This window comes from Chlorocebus sabaeus, chromosome X, assembly GCF_047675955.1.
Source record: "Chlorocebus sabaeus isolate Y175 chromosome X, mChlSab1.0.hap1, whole genome shotgun sequence".
NCBI lineage: Eukaryota > Metazoa > Chordata > Mammalia > Primates > Cercopithecidae > Chlorocebus > Chlorocebus sabaeus.
The window spans coordinates 80,448,337-80,468,077 of NC_132933.1; the positions used below are offsets into that span (position 1 = coordinate 80,448,337).

At 42.5% G+C, this 19,741-nt stretch overlaps 1 protein-coding gene across 2 annotated transcripts; it reads left to right on the forward strand.

Annotated features, from left to right (window-relative positions):
* Positions 1-14,207: 14,207 nt before the first annotated feature.
* Positions 14,208-18,904, forward strand: RPS4X (ribosomal protein S4 X-linked). Of its 2 annotated transcripts, none has more exons than XM_007992068.3 (7): positions 14,208-14,372; positions 15,344-15,421; positions 15,849-16,029; positions 16,435-16,532; positions 17,578-17,749; positions 18,127-18,284; positions 18,744-18,904. In XM_007992068.3, exons 1-7 carry the CDS (start codon positions 14,370-14,372, stop codon positions 18,843-18,845), a joined length of 792 nt encoding a protein of 263 aa, XP_007990259.1. In that variant the 5' UTR covers positions 14,208-14,369; the 3' UTR covers positions 18,846-18,904. The 2 variants fall into 2 exon arrangements, with proteins under 2 accessions (XP_007990259.1, XP_072869670.1); XM_073013569.1 differs by lacking the exon at positions 14,208-14,372 and adding an exon at positions 15,118-15,181.
* Positions 18,905-19,741: the final 837 nt, after the last annotated feature.

A 19,741-nucleotide genomic window follows, 5' to 3' on the forward strand; every position in this document is an offset into this window, starting at 1 on the left:
AAACTCTCAATACAGGCCAGGCACAGTGGCTTTTCCTGTAATCCCAGCACTTTGGGAGGCCGAGGTGGGTGGATCACTTGAGGTCCAGAGTTTGAGACCAGCCTGGCCAACATAATGAAACCCTGTCTCTACTAAAAATATAAAAATTAGCCGGGCATGGTGGTGGGCACCTGTAATCCCTGTTACTCAGGTGGCTGAGGCAGGAGAATCACTTGAACCTGGGAGGCGGAGGTTGCAATGAACTGAAATCGTGCCACTGCACCTGCACTCTAGCCTGGGCGACAACGTGAGACTCTGTCTCAAAAAAAAAAAAAAAAAAACAAAAAACAAAAAACAAAACAAAACAAAACCCCAAAACGCCTCTCAATACACTAGCGATAGAGGGGAATTTCTTCAGTCTCATAAAGACCATCTCCAAAACTGAACAAACAAACAAACAAAAAAACCCCACAGGCAGCATCAGACTTAATGAAGAAAAACAAAATGCTTTTCCTCCAAGACTGGGAACAAGATAAGGACATACACTCTCATCATTCTTATTCAGCCTAGTAGAAGTCCCAGCTGCTGCAGTAAGGGAAAAAAAAAAAAAAAGGAAATAAAAGTTATACAGATCAGAAAGAAAATTTTCTCTATTTGCAGATAGACATGATGCTCTATGTAGAAAATCCCAAGGAATCTACAAAAACACTCTTAGAACTAATAAGTGAGTTCAGCAAGGTCAAAAGATACAAGATCAAAACACAAAAAGCAATCACATTTCTATATTCCTGTACTAGCAGTGAACACATAAAAACCAAAATAAACTGGATCCTTTCCTTACTCCTTATACGAAAATTAATTCAAGATGGATTAGAGACTTAAACGTTAGACCTAAAACCATAAAAACCCTAGAAGAAAACCTAGGTAATACCATTCAGGACACAGGCATGGGCAAGGACTTCATGTCACCATCTCTCGCCGTCAGAGAAATGCAAATCAAAACCACAATTAGACACCATCTCACACCAGTTAGAATGGCAATCATTAAAAAATCAGGAAACAACAGGTGCTGGAGAGGATGTGGAGAAATAGGAACACTTTTACACTGTTGGTCAGACTGTAAACTAGTTCAACCATTGTGGAAAACAGTGTGGCAATTCCTCAAGGATCTAGAACTAGAAATACCATTCGACCCAGCCATCCCATTACTGGGGATATACCCAAAGGATTATAAGTCATGCTGCTATAAAGACACATGCACACATATGTTTATTGCGGCACTATTCACAATAGCAAAGACCTGGAATCAACCCAAATGTCCATCAGTGACAGACTGGATTAAGAAAATGTGGCACATACACACCATGGAATACTACGCAGCCATAAAAAAGGATGAGGTCGTGTCCTTTGTAGGGACATGGATGCAGCTGAAAACCATCATTCTCAGCAAACTATCGCAAGAACAGAAAACCAAATACCGCATGCTCTCACTCATAGGTGGGAATTGAACAATGAGATCACTTGGACACAGGAAGGGGAGCATCACACACCGGATCCTATTGTGGGGAGGGGGTAGGGGGGACGGATAGCATTAGGAGATATACCTAATGTAAATGACAAGTTAATGGGTGCAGCACACCAACATGGCACATGTATACATATGTAACAAACCTGCACATTGTGCACATGTACCCTAGAACTTAAAGTATAATAAAAAATAAAAATAAAAAAATAAAAATATGACACCATTCACCATCACTAAAAGTACATGTATACTTATGTATAAAACCTAGTCAGGGTCTGTTTGCTGAAAATTATAAAATGCCGAAGAAAAAAAAATCAAAGAACACCTGAAATGATCCATAGGTTTAATGCAATTTCTATTAGACTCTCAGCAAGGTTCTTTGTAGACATACATAAGCTTATTCTAGAATTTCTGTGGAAAGGCAAAGGAACTAGAGTGGCTAAGACAATTTTGTTAGAGAAGAATAAAGTGGGAGGAATCATTCTAGTCGATGTTCAGGCTTACTATGTAGCTACAATAAATGTGATACTGGTGGAAGGAGAGACATAGTTCAATGGAACAGAATAAAGAACCCAGAAATAGACTCACAGAAGTATAACTAAATGATTTTTGACAAAGATGCAAAAGCAATTTAAAGGAGGAGGGGGCTGAGAATGCCTGTAATCCTAGCACTTTGGGAGGCCAAGGTAGGAGGATTGCTTGAGGCCAGGAGCTCAAGACCAGCCTGCGCAACACAGCAAGACTCTGTCCCTACAAAAATTTTTTTAAATAAAAAGAATTAGACAGGAATGGTGGTGCGCACCTGTAGTTCTAGCTGAGATGGGAGGACTGATTGAGCCCAGGAGTTTGAGACTGCAGTGAGCCATAATGGCACCACTGCACTCCAGCCTGGGGAACACAGCAAGACCCTGTCTCAAAAAAAAGAAAAAAAATTCCATTTAGAAAATGGGCAAAACACATGCACAGACATTTACCTGAAGAGGATATACAGATAGCAAATAAGTATATGAAAAGGTGTTCAACACCATTTAGCTATTAGGGAAATGTAAACTAAAACCACAATAATATATCACTACACACTGATCAGAATGGCTAAAATAAAAAGTACTGACAACACCAAATGCTGACAAGGATGCAGAGAAATTGGATGACCTGTACATTACCAGTAGGAATGTGAAGTGGTACAGCCACTGTGGCATAGAATTTGGCAGTTATTTATAAAACTAAACATGCACTTACCATACAATCCAGAGATTACACTTGGACATTGACCTCAGTGAAATAAAAACTTATGTCCACACAAAAATCTGTACACAAATGTTCCTAGCATCTTTATTCCTAAGAGTCCCAAACTGGCGACCACCCAGATATGCTTCCATGGGTCACACAAATGGTGGTACATCCATACCATGGAATACTATTCAGTGATTTAAAAAAAAAAAAAAAAAAAAAAAAGAATTAACAAAAAGGAAATTATGCTGAGTGAAAACCAGCCAAAATCTAAAGGAGACATATTTTATGACTTTATTTATATAACATTCATGAAATAGCATAATTATAGGAATGGAAAACAGATCACAGGTGTATTAGTTCGTCTCCTTTTTTTTTTTTTTTTTTTTTTTGATATGGAGTCTCACTCTGTCGCCCAGGCTGGAGTGCAATGGTGCGATCTCGGCTCACTGCAAGCTCCGCCTCCCGTGTTCAGGCCATTCTCCTGCCTCAGCCTCCTGAGTAGCTGGGACTACAGGCACCCACCACCACACCCGGCTGATTTTTTTGTATTTTTAGTGGAGACGGGGTTTCACCATGTTAGCCAGGATGGTCTCGAGCTCCTGACCTCGTGATTCGCCCGTCTCGGCCTTCCAAAGTGCTGGGATTACAGGCGTGAGCCACCGCGCCCGGCCTATTAGATCGTTTTCACACTACTAATAAAGGCATACCCAAGACTGGGAAGAAAAAGAGGTTTAATTGGACTTTCAGTTACACATGGCTGGGGAGGCCTCAGATTCATGGCAGGAGGCAAAAGGCACTTCTTACATGGCGGCAGCAAGAGAAAATGAGGAAGAAGCAAAAGCAGAAACCCCTGATAAACCCATCAGATCTCCTGAGACTTACCCACTATCACCAGAATAGCACGGGAAAGACTGGCCCCCATGATTCAATCACCTCCTCCAGGGTTCCTCCCACAACATGTGAGAATTCTGGAAGATACAATTAAAGTTGAGATTTGGGCGGGGACACAGCCAAACCATATAAACGGAAGACTAAATGGTTAAGAGCACAAATAAGCCCTGGAACTAGATTGGCTTCTAAACTCAGCTCCACCATGTGCTAGTGTGACTTTGGGTGAGTTGCTTAATCTCTCTGAGCCTTGATTTCCTCATGTGTAAAATGGTTTTCAAATTCATTTATCCAGTCAGTCAATAAACATTTAGTTCCAGGTGCCGAGGATAGCAGTGAACAAGACAGACAAAATCTTTTTTTTTTTTTTTGAAATAGGGTCTTGCTCTGTCACCCAGGCTGGAGCAATCATGGCTCACTGCAACCACAACCTCCCAGGCTCAAGGGATCCTCTCACTTCAGCCTCCAATGTAGCAGGGACTACAGGCACACATTGCCATGCCTGGTTAATTTTTTCTATTTTTAGTGGACATGAGGTTTCACCATGTTGCCAAGGCTGGTCTTGAACTCCTGAACTCAAACAATCCTCCTGCCTCAGCCTCCCAAAGTGCTGGATTACAGATGTGAGTCCTTGTGCCTGGTCCAAAATCTTTGCTCTCATAGAGCTGACATTCTAATGGGTAAGAGAGGCAATAAACAAAGATAGAATTTAACATATATAGGCAGAGATTGTAGTATGAGGAAAAGTAAAGAAAAGTGAGGTGAATGAGAAAGCATAGAAACTGTTTAGCTAGGATGTAGTAAGAGTTCAAAAATATTAGTGTATCATTTCTTGGCCTTTTGGCTAAGATAAAGTACAAAAATATTAGTGTCATTACACATTGTTATAAATAACCACAAAAAATGCTGTTTTAAAAGATTAAATTGTTGGAGAGGGTGAAGGGAAATGAATACTCTCATATACCGCTCGTAGCAGTGCAACTTATCACAGCCTCTTTAGAGGTCAATTTGGCAGGTCCCTTTAAATTAAAAATGCCAGCTGGACGCGGTGGCTCACACCTGTAATCCCAGCACTTTGGGAAGAGAGACAGGTGGATCACTTGCGGTCAGGAGTTCGAGATCAGTCTGGCCAACATGGCAAAACCTCGTCTCTACTAAAAATACAAAAATTAGCCAGGCATGGGGTGCATGCCTGTAATCCCAACTACTCAGGAGACTGAGGCACGAGAATTGCTTGAACCTGGGAGGTGGAGGTTGCAGTGATCTGAGATCACGCCACTGCACTCCAGCTTGGGCAACAGAGCAATACCCAGTCTCAAAAAAAAAAAAAAAAAAAAAAAACTAAAATGCCTATGCCCTATAACCCAGCAGACTTCACTCTAAAGCCTGTCTATCTGGGTTCAAATCCTGACCTTGCTATTGACTAGCTGTGTGACCTCTGACAAGTTGCTTAACTTTTCTGTGCCTCAGTTTGCTCATCTGTCCTTAAGGACAAAACCATGAAGTTGCTGTGAAGATTAAATGAATGAACAGATGTAAAACATTTAGAAGCAGCACTTAGCATAAAAATGTTATAAATGTGTTTGCTGTATAAATCTCACTTTTCAGTATCTACCTAGAGAAACACCTGCACATGTACACCAAAAGTAGACTCAGAGATGTTCATCATTGTTTATAATAGTAGAAAAAAATGGAAATAACCTAGATATCCATCAATAAGGAGATGGGGCCAGGAGCGGTGGCTCACACCTGTAATCCTAACACTGGGAGTCCAAAGCATGTGGGTTGCCTGAACTCAGGAGTTCAAGACCAGCCTGGGCAACATGGTGAAACCCCATCTCTACTAAAACACAAAAACTAGCTGGGAGCTATTCGAGAGGCTGAGGCAGGAGAATCGCTTGAACCCGGGAGGCAGAGGTTGCCATGAGCCAAGATTGCGCCACTGCACTCCAGCCTAGGTGACAGAGCAAGACTCCGTCTCAAAAAAAATAAAAATGTTTTTAAAAAGGAGACGGTAAAACAAAGTAAGATATAGTGGTACTATGGAATACAGTACTACAAAACAGCTAAACAGAATTAAGTAGATCTCTATGTTTTGACATGGAAAGATCTCTGAGAGGTGTTATTATGTAACAAAAACATAGTTTCAGAATAATACATATGGGGTGATCCTATCTAAACAAAATGAAATGTACAATATTATATATATGGATACATATATCCATGCATAGAAAAAGATCTGGAAAGATTCACCTCATAGGGATGTTGTTAGAGTTGTTACCTGATAGGAAGTGTAGGAGAAAGCATGATTGGCTGTGAAAATGGTCAAAAATGATTTTATATTTTACAAGAACATATTCATCTCCAACTTATGCGATTAAAATGAATTTTTCATATAATAAGGAAGTATCATTAAATGGTCAGAAGTGAACTGTCTTTTCAACAATGATTCTAAAACAATTTGTTATCCGTAAATAATAAAACGAGCCTCTATCCACACCTTGCATTATATACAAAAGTCAACACAAAAATGGATCATAGACCTAAATGTAAAATCTAGAATTATTAAATTTCCAGAAGAAATTATAGGAGATCTCTGTGACCTTAGATTATACAAAGATTTCTTCCATACCATACCAAAAGCAAAATCAATACTAGAAAAAATGGATAAATTGGACTTCATCATAATTAAGTACTTCTGCTCTTTGAAAGACACTTCAGGCTGGGTGCAGTGGCTCATGCCCGTAATCCCAGCACTTTGGGAGGCTGAGGCAGGCAGATCACCTGAGGTCAGGAGTTCAAGACCAGCCTGGCCAACATGGTGAAACCCCATCTCTACGAAAAATACAAAAATTAGCCAGGTATGGTGGTGCTCACCTGTAATCCCAGCTACTTGGGAGACTAAAGCAAAAGAATCACTTGAACCTAGGAAGTGGAGATTGCAGTGAGCTGATATGGTGCCGTTGCACTACAGCCTGGGTGACAGAGTGAGACTCTGTCTCAAAAAAAAAAAAAGAAAAAAGACACTTTAAAAAATGAAAACAAACCACCACAGACTTGAAGAACATACTTGCAAATCACATGATACAGGATTTGCTTCCATGGTAGTCTGAGTGCAGTGGTATTCACAACTAATTGATCATAACCAGTTACAGATTCCTTTGTTCCTTCTCCACTCTTACTGCTTCACTTGACTAGCCTTTTAAAAAAAGGATTTGCATCCAGAATATATAAACAACTCTCAAATGCAATAAGAAGATAAACAGCCCAGTTTTGAAAACTGGGCAAATCATTTCAACAGATATTTCACCCCAAAGAAGATACATGGGGGAAAAAAAGCACATGAAAATATTTTAAGCATCATTAGCCATGAAGGAAATTTTTTGTAAAGTAAAACCACAATAAGATAGTACTACGTATGTATTCGAATTGCCAAAGACTGACCTTCACAGACAACAAAAGAAAAAGATAAAAAGATAAAAGGGGCATTATCAAAATGAGGAAGATGCAAAAGCGGAAACCCCTGAAAAAACCATCAGATCTCGTGAGACTTATTCACTACCATGAGAACAGTATGGGGGAATCTGCGCCCATGATTCAAATTATCTCCCACTGGGTCCCTCCCACAACACATGGAAATTATTGGAGTACAATTCAAGATGAGATTTGGGTGGGGACACAGAGCCAAACCATATCATATCTGATAAGGGATTAATATCCAGAATATATAAAGAACCCTTAAAACTCAACAACACCAATTTTTAAAAAAAAAAAAAAAGTTTAAAGATGGGCAAAGCACTTGAATAGATATTTCTCCAAAGAAAGTATAATATAAGTGGCCAATAAACACATGAAAAGATGTGCAACATCATTCATTAGGGAAATACAAACCAAAACCACAGTGCAATACCATTTCATACCCATTAGTATGGCAATTATGAAAAACAAAAATGGAAAATAACAAATGTTGGTGAGAACGTGGAGAAATTTGGAACCCTGTGCATTGCTGGTGGAAATGTGAAATAATGTAGCCACTGTGAGAAACAGTTAGGCAGTTCCTCAAAAACTTAAGCATACAATTACCATATGATCCAGCAATTCCACTTCTGGGTTTATATCCAAAAGAATTGAGGGCAGAAATTCAAATGGATACTTGTATACCAACGTTCATAGCAGTATTATACACAGTAGCCAAAACATGGAAACAACCCTAGTGTACATCAGCGGATCATGGATACACAAAATGTTGCATATGCATACAATGGAATATTAACAGGCATAAAAATGAAATTCTGATACATGCTAAAATGTGGATGAACCTTGAAGATATTATGATAAGTGAAGTAACCCAGATACAAAAGGACAAATATTTATGATTCCTCCTATATGAGATACTTAGAATGAGAAGATTCATGGAGACAGAAAGTTGAATAGAGGTTACCAGGGGTTAAGGGCATGGGAAATGGGGAGTTATTTTTTAGTGGGTACTGAGTTTCTGCTTGGGAAAATGAAAACATTCTGGAACTGGTTAGTGGTGATGATTGCACAGCATTGTGAATGTACTTAATGCCAAGGAATTGTATATGTAAGAATGGAAAAATGGTAAATAAATGTATTTCTATTTATTTGAGATGGGACCTCACTCTGTCGCCCAGGCTGGAGTGCAGTGGCATGATCTCAGCTCAGTGCAACCTCCACCTCCTAGGTTCAAGTTATTCTTCTGCCTCAGCCTCCTGAGTAACTGGGATTACAGGCACATACCACCATGCCCAGCTAACATTTGTATTTTTAGTAGAGACGGGGTTTCACCAAGTTGGTCCAGCTGATCTCGAACTCCTGACCTCGTGATCTGCCCGCCTTGGCCTCCCAAAGTGCTGGACTTATAGGCATGAGTCACTGCACCTGGCCTCAAAAAAATGCTATGTATATTTCATCACAATACAAATGTTTTCTAAAGATGGGCCTTAACATGAGTTGGCAAGGATGTGGAGCAACCGAAATTCTCACACACTGCTCATGGGAGTGTAACATGACACAAACCACTTCGAAAAACATTTTGGCAATTTTTATAAAAGTTAAATATGCACCTACCATATGGCCTAGCCATTCCACTCTTAGTTATTTGCCCAAGAGAAATGAAAACATTGTCCATAAAAATACTCGTATGTGAACATTCACAGCAGCTTTGTTTTAATTGCCCCAAACTAGAAACAACCCACATGTCTATCATGGGTAAATGGATAAGCTAATTAATGTTTATCCATACAATGGAGTACTACTCAGCAATAAAAAGAAGAAGCTAAACTATTGATACACGCAACAACATAGATGAGCCTCAAAATAATTATGCCGAGTGAAAGACACCAGACCAAAACGAGTACATACTGTCTGATTTCTATTTATTTCTATTATTTTAAAATCTAAAAAATGCAAATTAATCAATAGTCAGAGAAAGCAGATCAGCAGTTGCCTGGGAATAGGAGTGGGGATGGGAGGGGCTGGAGTGAGGGATTACAAAGGCACATGAGGAAACTTTTGTTGATGATAGACGTGTTCACTATCATAGTTGTGATGGTTTCTTTGGGTGTATACATGCATGAGAATTGTCAAACTGTGTACTTTAAACACTTACTATTTATTGTATGTCAACTATTTCTCAGTAAAGCTTGCATTTTGGTGTGTTTGTTTTGTTTTTTGATCCTCCTACCTCAGGCTCCAGAGTAGCTGGGACTGCAGGTGCGGGCCACCATGCCTGGCTAATTTTGTTTATTTTTATTTGTAGACATGGGGTCTTGCTATGTTGCCCAGGCTGGTTTCAAACTCCTGGGCTCAAGTGATCTGCCCACCTCAGCCTCCCAAAGTTCTGAGATTACTGGCGTGAGCCACCGCACCTGGCTGGTAAAGCTGTTTTAAAAATAAGTTTCAGGCTAGATGTGGTGGCATAGGCCCGTAATTCCAACACTACTACCATGAACTGTTCATACACGTCTATCCTCCTTAGTAATCTGGGACCGGATGCTGGGGACGTGTGTCTCAGTTCTCTCTTCATAGACTCATCTCCCACTCCCACACTTGCAGAACTAGAACCATGTACTCTGTGATTTCATTTATTATATGCTAAAGCCGTTCCTACAAAACAACAGAGGAAAGATCATTCAATATATTATGGTAAGAACATCAGTTAGCTAACATTTGGGGGGGAAATATAATTTTTTTCTATTCATTCTATTTATCTGTATCAACCCCAAGTTAACACAAAATTAAATATGTTATTAAATAGAATTGAGTATATAATAGATCTTTGAACTGATAGCAGCTTTCTAAGCTTTGAAGGAACAAGAAGAAATTACAAGAGAAAAGATCAACAGATTTGGCTATATAAAATCCTGAAAGTTTGTACACTGAAAAATACAACCAAAAAGAAAATAACCAATTGGTATGACAAAAGATTAATGTCTATATTTTATAAAGCACTCATGGACATCTACCAAAAAACATGTCCCCAAAGATAAATGGTCAGAGATACTTCACACAAGACGAAATGGAATGAGTAAACAAGCATGTGGCAAAATATTCAACCTCACTAGTGGCTTTTTTTTTTTTTTTTTTTTTGAGATGGAGTTTCACTCTGTCAGCCAGGTTGGAGTGCAGTGGCACCATCTCAGCTCACTGCAACCTCTGCCTCCAGGGTTCAAGCGATTCTCCTGCCTCAGCCTCTCAGGTAGCTGGGATTACAGGTGCATGCCACCACATCTTGCTAATTTTTTGTATTTTTAGTAGAGATGGGGTTTCGCCATGTTGGCCAGGCTGGTCTTGAACTTTTGACCTCAAGTGATCCACCTGCCTCGGCCTCCCAAAGTTCTGGGATTATAGGCATGAGCCACCGCACCCGGCCTAGTGGGGATTTTTAGTGCAAGTCAAAATAATTACATTAGCAAAAGTTAAAAATAGGTGATTACCAGGATGGCACAAGTGTAGTAAAATTGCAAGGATCCTCTGAGAAAGGTTTTTTGGCAATACACATACGCTACTACAAAAGCATTCAGACTCTTTGACATAATGCTCTCTTTCTAAGGGTTACTGCCAACCACTCCCCTGAATTAATCACAGATGCACCACTTCCCCCACATCTGAGTCTCCAGCCCAGATCATGCACCTGAGCTCAGGACTGGGTCTATAAGATATCTCCAGGCTGATGTTCCCCCTCACCCTCAGCCCTGTGTCTCCGACTCATCTCCTCATCTTCTTCTCAAGCACACTCCTCTGCCTCCTCCTTGTTCCGGTGAATACATCACTGAGTCACCAAGCCAGAAACCTGGGAGTCATCCTAATTGCCTCCTTGTCCCTCACCCCTGCACATTCATCATTTCCCAGTCAGATCCTGCCAATACTCCATCTGCAATGTCTTTTGAGTCTTTGAGCCCCCTCCTACTCAGCCCCACAGTCACAGATCTAAGTCTCAGCCTCCTGTTTCTTGCTTGTATTGTTGACAGAGACCTGACCCATGTCCTCCAAGCCACGCACATTTCCTTCAAACCATTCTACATGGAGGAGTTTCAGTTATCTTTTTAAAGCACAACACTGATTCTGTCCTCCTTAAAATCTTTCAACAGCTCTCCATTGTCTACCAACAGGCTAAAGTCCAAGATCCTAAAGATTTAGCTGCCCTCTGTGTTACAACCTGCTTCAACACCATTTTTTCTCTGATAAGCTTCTCCTAGCTTCCCTCCCCACCCCCGCAGCCTGCTTCTCATATTATTATTTGTTCCTTGAGAGCAAGAACTAGATCTTAATCATCTCTGCATCCTCAGTTCATAATACAGAGCTTGACACAGAGTAAGCACTCAATAAGTGTTGGTTGAAGGAATAGATTTATTCTAAGGAAAATATTCAACTGAAGGAAAAAGCTGTTCACTGTAGCAACATGCATAATAAAGTACAGAAAGCTAAATATCCAACAACAGAGAACTTGTATTAATTGTGGGGCATCCATTAATGGAATATGATACAGCTGTTAAAATAGTAATTATGAGGATTATGTAGCAACTTGGAAAGTGTTTCTAGTATAATAAAAACAGAATACAAAATGGTCTGTATGCTAGGACTAAAATTATGTAAAAGTATGCATGCACACAAACCGATCAGAAAGAGAACAGGAAGAGGAACAAATGAATACAGATGATGTGTTTAGGGTGTTTGGGGAGGTACTGTTTGCGATTTACTTAGCTCTTTCCAAATTCCCTTTATTGTTGTTAGACCGTCGTTTGTGCGTAAATACAAATTGAAAGAGAGAAATATACTGAAAAAGATGCTTTGATTTCCTCAAGTCCTTTGATAACCTGTGGCATGAAAACAAACCATTCACCTGGGAGGCAAGAGACAAGCCCCCTCATCCCCAAACTGGCTGTGTGATCTTGATTAAGTGAGATCTGTAGCTCTAACCAGCCATTTCTCCTATCCTCTCTAGCTGGAAAACGCATGGTTATCCCCCGGCTCCCACAGCAACTCCTCCACCATTTCTGTTGATTGTACCATCTTCCCAGTGCTCTCAGATTAAAAACCTCAGAACCAACTTCCATTATCTCATCACCTTCACCTTCTCTCTACTCCTCACCTCCAATTAATCGATCCTTTCCAATAATCTCTTATAACATGCTTTATTGTGGATCGTATCCCAATTTTAGACAAGGAGGAGTTCCTGCCCTCCTAGTTAATACTGTCTGCTTGGTTAATACTGTCTGCTTGAGAGGAGCCAACAGTGTTTCCCTCTCTTGCTCCTCTGCAGACTGCTGAGGGGTAAAGTGGATGGTAGAGATAGAGACTTGTGAAATGGAACCTCATGAGTTAGGAGCTTGATCCCATGGTGGGAAGAATTCAGGCACAGGCTGGATGCTCTCAGGGATAGTACAGTAGGACTTGGCACAATGAGTGGGATGCTGACTCCGTTTATCCATTCAACAAGTATTTACCAAGTGCTGGACACAGTGCCGAGGCTCTGTTCAGTGGCAAAGGGCCTGCCCAGATGAATTAGGGCAGGCTCCATCCTGGAGCTGCTCAGTTTGGTGGAGGACAGGTAACTAAATTTGCCCTTGCTACCCAATGTGCTGTGTGCCCTCACCAAGTTTGAACACAAGCCTCTGGGGTAAGAATCAGAGATTTACCCTGACTGAGGGGACCATGAGCTCACAGAACCAGAGGGACATGAACTGTGCATTTCCAAGGCTGAGGTGTGGGATTAGGTGATACCCAGGAAGGGGGATTGGCTGTTCATGGCGGTTCCAAGCTTAGGAATCAAGTCCACAAGCAGTCTTGAAAGAGCTGACCCTGGCCACTGGCTCAGGCCCAGCACTTTGGGAGGTCGAGACGGGCGGATCGCTTGAGTCCAGGAGTTCGAGACCAGCCTAGGCAACATGGCGAAATCCCGTCTCTACAAAAAAAAAAAAAAAAAAAAAAAAAAAAAAAATACATAGTTGGGTGCAGTGGCGTGGGCCTGTTGTCCCAACCCCAGTGGGGGCTGAAGTGAGAGGATCGCTTGAGCCTGGGCTGCCGAGGCTGCAGTGAGCCATGCACTCCAGCCTGGGTGACAGAGTGAGACCCTGTCTCCCAAACAAACAAACAAAAGAGCTGACTCCCTTGGAACAAACTAGCTTGGCGGGGCTTGAGCTTTGAAGTTTGGGATTGCGGGGAGAGAGCAATGGAGCCAGATAAAGTTCGGACATGCTCCCTTAGGGCAGGAAACGGAGGGCCAAGGGCAGTTTCGAAGCAGGATCAGATCTACATTTTAGTTAGATATAACCAGACGATCTCTAATATCCTCCCTCCTCCCTGAGTTCCTGTAAGTGCCAAATGCGATGTACAGGAAGCAAGCGCGGGGTTGGGGATGTCAGGGTTAAAGCAGAGAAGCAAGAGGGGCTTAAAAACATTGCTGGCTAGGCCGGGCATGGTGACTCACGCCTGTAATTCCAGCACTTTGGGAGGCCGAGGTGGGCGGATCACAAGGTCAGGAGATCGAGACCATCCTGGCTAACACGGTGAAACCCCATCTCTACTGAAAATACAAAAAATTAGCCGGGCCTGGTGGCAAGCACCTGTAAACCCAGCCACTGGGAGGCTGAGGCAGGAGAATCGCATGAACCCAGGAGGCGGAGCTTGCAGTGAGCCCAGATCGCACCACTGCACTCCTGCCTGGGCAACAGGGTGAGACTCCGTCTCAAAAAAAAAAAAAAAAAAAAAAAAAAAAACATTGCTGGCTCTTCCCAACTCAGTATGGCTGCCTGGCTGGCTCGAGGGAACACGAAAAAGGGACAGACAAAATACGTTTAAGAAATAACATTAAATATTTATTAAAATGTATTCTATTGATTATATAATCATCTGTACGTGAGATTGGAAGTAGGCTCACTTTGAACTCTCCTTGAGGGCAGGGAATGTTGTGTAGTTCATCTTTGTATTCCCAGCACCTAGCACAGAATCAGGCACACAGGAGACGCTCAGCAAATATGGGAGGAGGAAGGGCGGAAAAAGGGGAGGGAGGAAATCGCCCTTAGGAGACACCCTCTTGCCGCCGTGGTTCTCCAGCTCTGGACTTCCGACCTCCCACCAGCAGATGGCAAGAAAGAGTCCCGGCGCGCCAGCAAAGGGCTGAACTGGGCGGAGCATCTGAATAGCCGGCGCGCGCAGTCTCCGGGCCCAATTTCTACGCGCACCGGAAGACGGAGGTCCTCTTTCCTTGCCTAACGCAGCCATGGTAAGCTGTTTACTTAGCAAGCTCCTAGGACGTATCCACCTCCATCCTCCCCGGGCCGGGGCTGCCCGAGGTCTCGGGACTCCTACTGGGGATGGCCGGGCAGAGGCGAAGGGATCACGGCCTCCGTGGTAGGCCGGGACGGGCTCCAGGGCGAAGAGCGAACGCTGGCCTAGCGTTGGGGAGGCGCGGATCTGGTGCTGCTGTTGGGAAGGCCTCTGTCTCTGACCCGGCCACACGTCCTGTTCCGGGAGAAGCTGTTTTTCCTCCCCGGCCGGAGCCGCGGCTGGGCCGGGAGCAGAGACTGCGAGCCCGAGGCGGGTGGGCGCTGGGTCCGCCCGGCGGAGAAAGGTTTTCTTTGTCATTGTCTTTTTGGCACGGCCCGACTTTACCATGTGTGGCCGGTAAGCATCTGGACCCAGCATTAAAGAGGCTTCCTTACTCTTTTTAAAGTAAAATTGGTGTCAGCTTTTGGCTTTAGTGTACCAAGGAGCAGCACATGTGTGCGGGTGTCAGAATAATCTTGTTCCAGACGTGTCAAAAACAGACGGTAATAAACTGAAAACTTTAGAAAAGGCAGACTCCTGGCTCATTTCTGTTGCTGTGCGTCCCCCTGTCCATTTCACTAGTATGGTGTCCTGGAAGGACCCTAACCTCTAAACAGAGACAGTTTCAAACAGTAACATGGAAACACTTTAGCAAGGTTCTGAAAGATAGTAATCAGTAAACGTTCTGAAACATAGTAACCAAGAATCTTCTCTGTTACAATAAGAAGACTTGTTGCAGCTTATGGATCGCACGGTATTTGCTAGGTAACTGTTTGCTGCTTCTGTTTTATCGGAACTACACTTCTTTAATATTGTCCACATTTTGCTGAAGATGAAACTAAGCAGAGTTCTTTCTAGAAGTTACACACTAGGTTTTGTAAGCTGCTCTGAAACCTGATTAACAGCATTGCAACCTAAAACTTTCAGGCTCGTGGTCCCAAGAAGCATCTGAAGCGGGTAGCAGCTCCAAAGCATTGGATGCTGGATAAATTGACCGGTGTGTTTGTAAGTATCTTATATAAATATTTCCGTGGCCACTGTTTTTAAGTGCCTGCCAGGACTCATTTGGGGACCAGGCTAGGGGAGGAATATCTGTTATTGGCTTCCTCTGCTCTTGAAGGAGCTGTGCTATCTAGCTGTCCCCCACTTCCAGTCTGTTTAATATTTTTGTACTTCGTTTATTCCACATACCATATAGTACATTTACATGGACTCAAGATTCATGTTCTTAATGATCCTAGTCCTCTGACAGGGAAGATGCTGTAAAACTTTAAGGTATGAAATAGTTTTGGAAGCTTTTGACACCTGTGTAAAAGCCCAAGTTGGGTGTAATGGACAGTCTTGGTGTTCAGTTAGTGGATCTAGTGGACTAGGAGGTGGGTTTGAGTGCTTGAGTGAATCCCAACAGTGATTATCATTTTTAATGTTACAGGCTCCTCGTCCATCCACCGGTCCCCACAAGTTGAGAGAGTGTCTCCCCCTCATCATTTTCCTAAGGAACAGACTTAAGTATGCCCTGACAGGAGATGAAGTAAAGAAGATTTGCATGCAGCGGTTCATTAAGATCGATGGCAAGGTCCGAACTGATATAACCTACCCTGCTGGATTCATGGGTAAGTGGAAGTTTTAAATACTCTGGAGATGCATATGGATGGAAGCCCTATGGTATCCGAATACTACTGTCTTGATCATATCTCTAACTTTTGTAATCTGTCAAGTCTCTCAGAAACAGCCTGACTTTCCCTCTGTTTTTTACTTAAATAAAAAATGTGCAAATAAAAATGAAATGTTTCTCAAAACTAAATTTCTATTCACTTTTAAATTTTACATGCAGTCATAAAAACGGCATTTTGAAATATTGAAGATCTGGCCATGATCTTTAATCTTTAGAATCCTTGTTTGATTAGAACTGAGAGGCACATGGGGGTTCTTTTTTTGTCTTAGAGAGCTATGGTTGTTGCTTGGCATGAGGTAGTGGGGATCACTGTATGTAGTAACGGGTTACTGCTTGATTTCAGATGTCATCAGCATTGACAAGACGGGAGAGAATTTCCGTCTGATCTATGACACCAAGGGTCGCTTTGCTGTACATCGTATTACACCTGAGGAGGCCAAGGTGAGTGTGGCAAGCAAACTGGGTCTTTACTCATTATAGTTACTTAGTTGTAAGGGCCTGCGTTCAGTGCGAGAGCTGCTTGCAATGAGGTGGGTATTGATTACTTAAAATCTAATACCTATTAATATCAAGCTAACAATTTGATGAGATTCTATCTTACATGTAAATTTATTAAAAGTCTGGCTGATAGCTGTAGAGCATTGCTGGATACCTAAAATTGAGGCCCATTTGAAGTTAACTTCCTCAGCAGATTTTCTTTTTTTGTGGTAGAAATGAATTCCATTGAACCGTGACTTCCTGGTGTCTCTTAAGAGTCAAGGAGAATGATTTCTGGGAACTTGTTTATTGGGTACCTGAAGTATGAGCCCTTCCATGTCTCCATTTGTGGGGGTAGCTTTACTTTGGGGAGGGGAAGGTGTCCATGGAGGAAATGGACAGTCCTTGAGGCACTAGCTTGAGGTTTAGAAAAAGATTACAGTCTTTGATTATTTAATCCAGTTTGTTTTGATGGTTTTACACAAAAGTTTAGGGCTGTTTGGATTATTGGCTGTAAATGAAGGTTAATTTAATTGGCTTATGTGGCTCCTAATTTCCTTTTGCACAACCTTGTTATCAGCAGGCTGGAGGGCACATCCAGTGGCATCTGTGATGATTTGATATTAGGGAGTAGAGATCCAAAATTGAAATGCTATGTGAAATATTTGTTGATTGGATGAACTGGTAATACAATTGCTGTTGGTGAAACAAAACTCAGTACAGGGAGCTATTAAGATAAAGTTAAGTTGAAGGGAAGAATTCCCAGGGCCCCATAAGGCTTAAAGAATCTGGGAAACTGGAGTGGCATTTATGTTGGAGGAGTGGAGGGCAATGGTGGATGTTAGAGGATGAGCCTAGAGAAGGGCTGTATGCAACATACACTTGAGGGTGGAAAGAACGGTCAGCGCCACAATTATTCTGCAGCAGTTAGGGAACCCATGGTTCCTGTGTAGGGTTAAAAAGTACATGTGAGATGAATTGAATGTGGTTAACCCTTGTATTTTTCTAGTACAAGTTATGCAAAGTGAGAAAGATCTTTGTGGGCACAAAAGGAATCCCTCATCTGGTGACTCATGATGCCCGCACCATCCGCTACCCTGATCCCCTCATCAAGGTGAATGATACCATTCAGATTGATTTGGAGACTGGCAAGATTACTGATTTCATCAAGTTCGACACTGGTAAGCATCCTCTGTGCTACCTGGGTACCCTCTTTAAGCCCTAGATCATTATGAATTGCACAGCGTCTGGGTATCTTTTTATTAAAAACCATCTGCTCCAATCCCCCAGGTTTGTTTATAGCCAGAGGCACAAATGCTCAGAATATTCATTTCTTCTTTTAAACTGTGTTTTATAGAGGGGAGTCTTACTGTGTTGCCCAGACTGTTCTCGAACTGATTATAGGTGTGAGCCCCGGGAGTCCTAGCATGGACAGCAGTTCCATATGAGGAAATGCAAATGGGGGGGGGGAGGAGGAATAAAATTTGTTTTGGACCCATCTCTGAACTGCTTGTCATTTGTTATATTGGGTTGAAGCAGATGATTTCTTCCTGCCTAGGTAACCTGTGTATGGTGACTGGAGGTGCTAACCTGGGAAGAATTGGTGTGATCACCAACAGAGAGAGGCATCCTGGATCTTTTGACGTGGTTCACGTGAAAGATGCCAATGGCAACAGCTTTGCCACTCGACTTTCCAACATTTTTGTTATTGGCAAGGTAAGTCTGGGTTTTCTCTCTCTCTAGTCCGGGGAAGTATGTCAGTGCAGATGGGTGCTGGGATTGCAGCATCCAGGCTTCTGGCTGGCTCTGCTGAACCTAGTGCAAAGCCTCTTCTGGATAGGACTCACGCAGAGCTGGGCTGAGTCATAATGATTAGCCTTAGGTACTACTAAACTTTGACTCCCTTGAATAAATGGTGGGTACCTGCTATGCACAATAAACTTATAAGATATTAATTATGAAGGGCATACAGTGAGTTTCATAGGACAGCCCCAGAAACCCAAGCAGTGGGTACTTTTGGTAACCAGCATCCGTGTCTTAAAACTGCCTAGCTGATGCCAAGTGCTCTCACAAACAGACTTCAGTTGTGTTAAATGAGGTGACAAGTGTAGCATGTGCCAAGCCACTATGAGTTGGTGTGTGGTGGGTTTTTATTCTCCTTGTTTTCTCTTCCAGGGCAACAAACCATGGATTTCTCTTCCCCGAGGAAAGGGTATCCGCCTCACCATTGCTGAAGAGAGAGACAAAAGACTGGCGGCCAAACAGAGCAGTGGGTGAAATGGGTCCCTGGGTGCCATGTCAGACCTTTGTACGTAATTAAAAATATTGTGGCAGGATTAATAGCATTTTGGTTTTGTTGAGGGGGGGGTTGTTTATTTTTTTTTAATTCAGTTTCCTGCTATTTTACTGCATAACATGAACAGTGATTACATTCTCAGGCAGGCTTAGGCAGTCTGTGTTATTGGCTGGGCTTAGTCAGTGGTGGGAAGTAGAAGATACCAGACTTGGGAAAGGAACAGCAACTAACCAAGGAGTAGAGAGAGCCAAGAAATCCCAGAGTATTGATCTCACCCCTCGACTTGGCCAAGAACTTCTCTACCTAATGGGCCTCTCTGCCCTGTTAAGCTCCCTTGGCTTTTTAAAAATCTGCCATCATTTTCGTCTCCAATCTTTATTGCACTAGCCCATCCACAAGCCTGGCTCATCTGTTTTTCCCATTCCTGTGCCCATCTTGCCAAACGCAGGATGAAAATCTCCAGCTGCCCTTAAAGGTCATCGTAAATGAGCTGTTGATGTTGCAAAGCAGTGCACTTCCATGGACTTAGTGCCCTTATTAATCTCCAGCTGGCGCTGCAGTCCTCAACTTTGTTTTTCAGAGGACAGAGATATAGAACATAAACCTGTTCTTGCTTGCCCAAATGTGTCAGATCATGTCAGGTTTGCTTGCCAGTCTCAGGAAGATGTGCCCCTGCTTCATGGGGTCTGCTGTCACACACCTTTTCCTCAATCCAGTCCCTCCCATCGCAGTGTCAATTATCCTGCCTTGTGATTTCAACCTTCTCTCAACCCGCTCTCTTGTTCCTGTTACCCTGTAAAGCATGTCTTCCTGCTAAAAATGAAAACCTCCCTTGCCACATATAGCAGGGTTTTTCAGCTTTGATACTGTTAACGTT

Bases quoted from the DNA above. Each gene is read 5' to 3' on its own strand.
- RPS4X (XM_007992068.3), top strand. The intron at 16,533-17,577 runs GTGAGTGTGGCA...GTATTTTTCTAG, and splicing joins TTACACCTGAGGAGGCCAAG to TACAAGTTATGCAAAGTGAG. The intron at 18,285-18,743 runs GTAAGTCTGGGT...TTTCTCTTCCAG, and splicing joins ACATTTTTGTTATTGGCAAG to GGCAACAAACCATGGATTTC.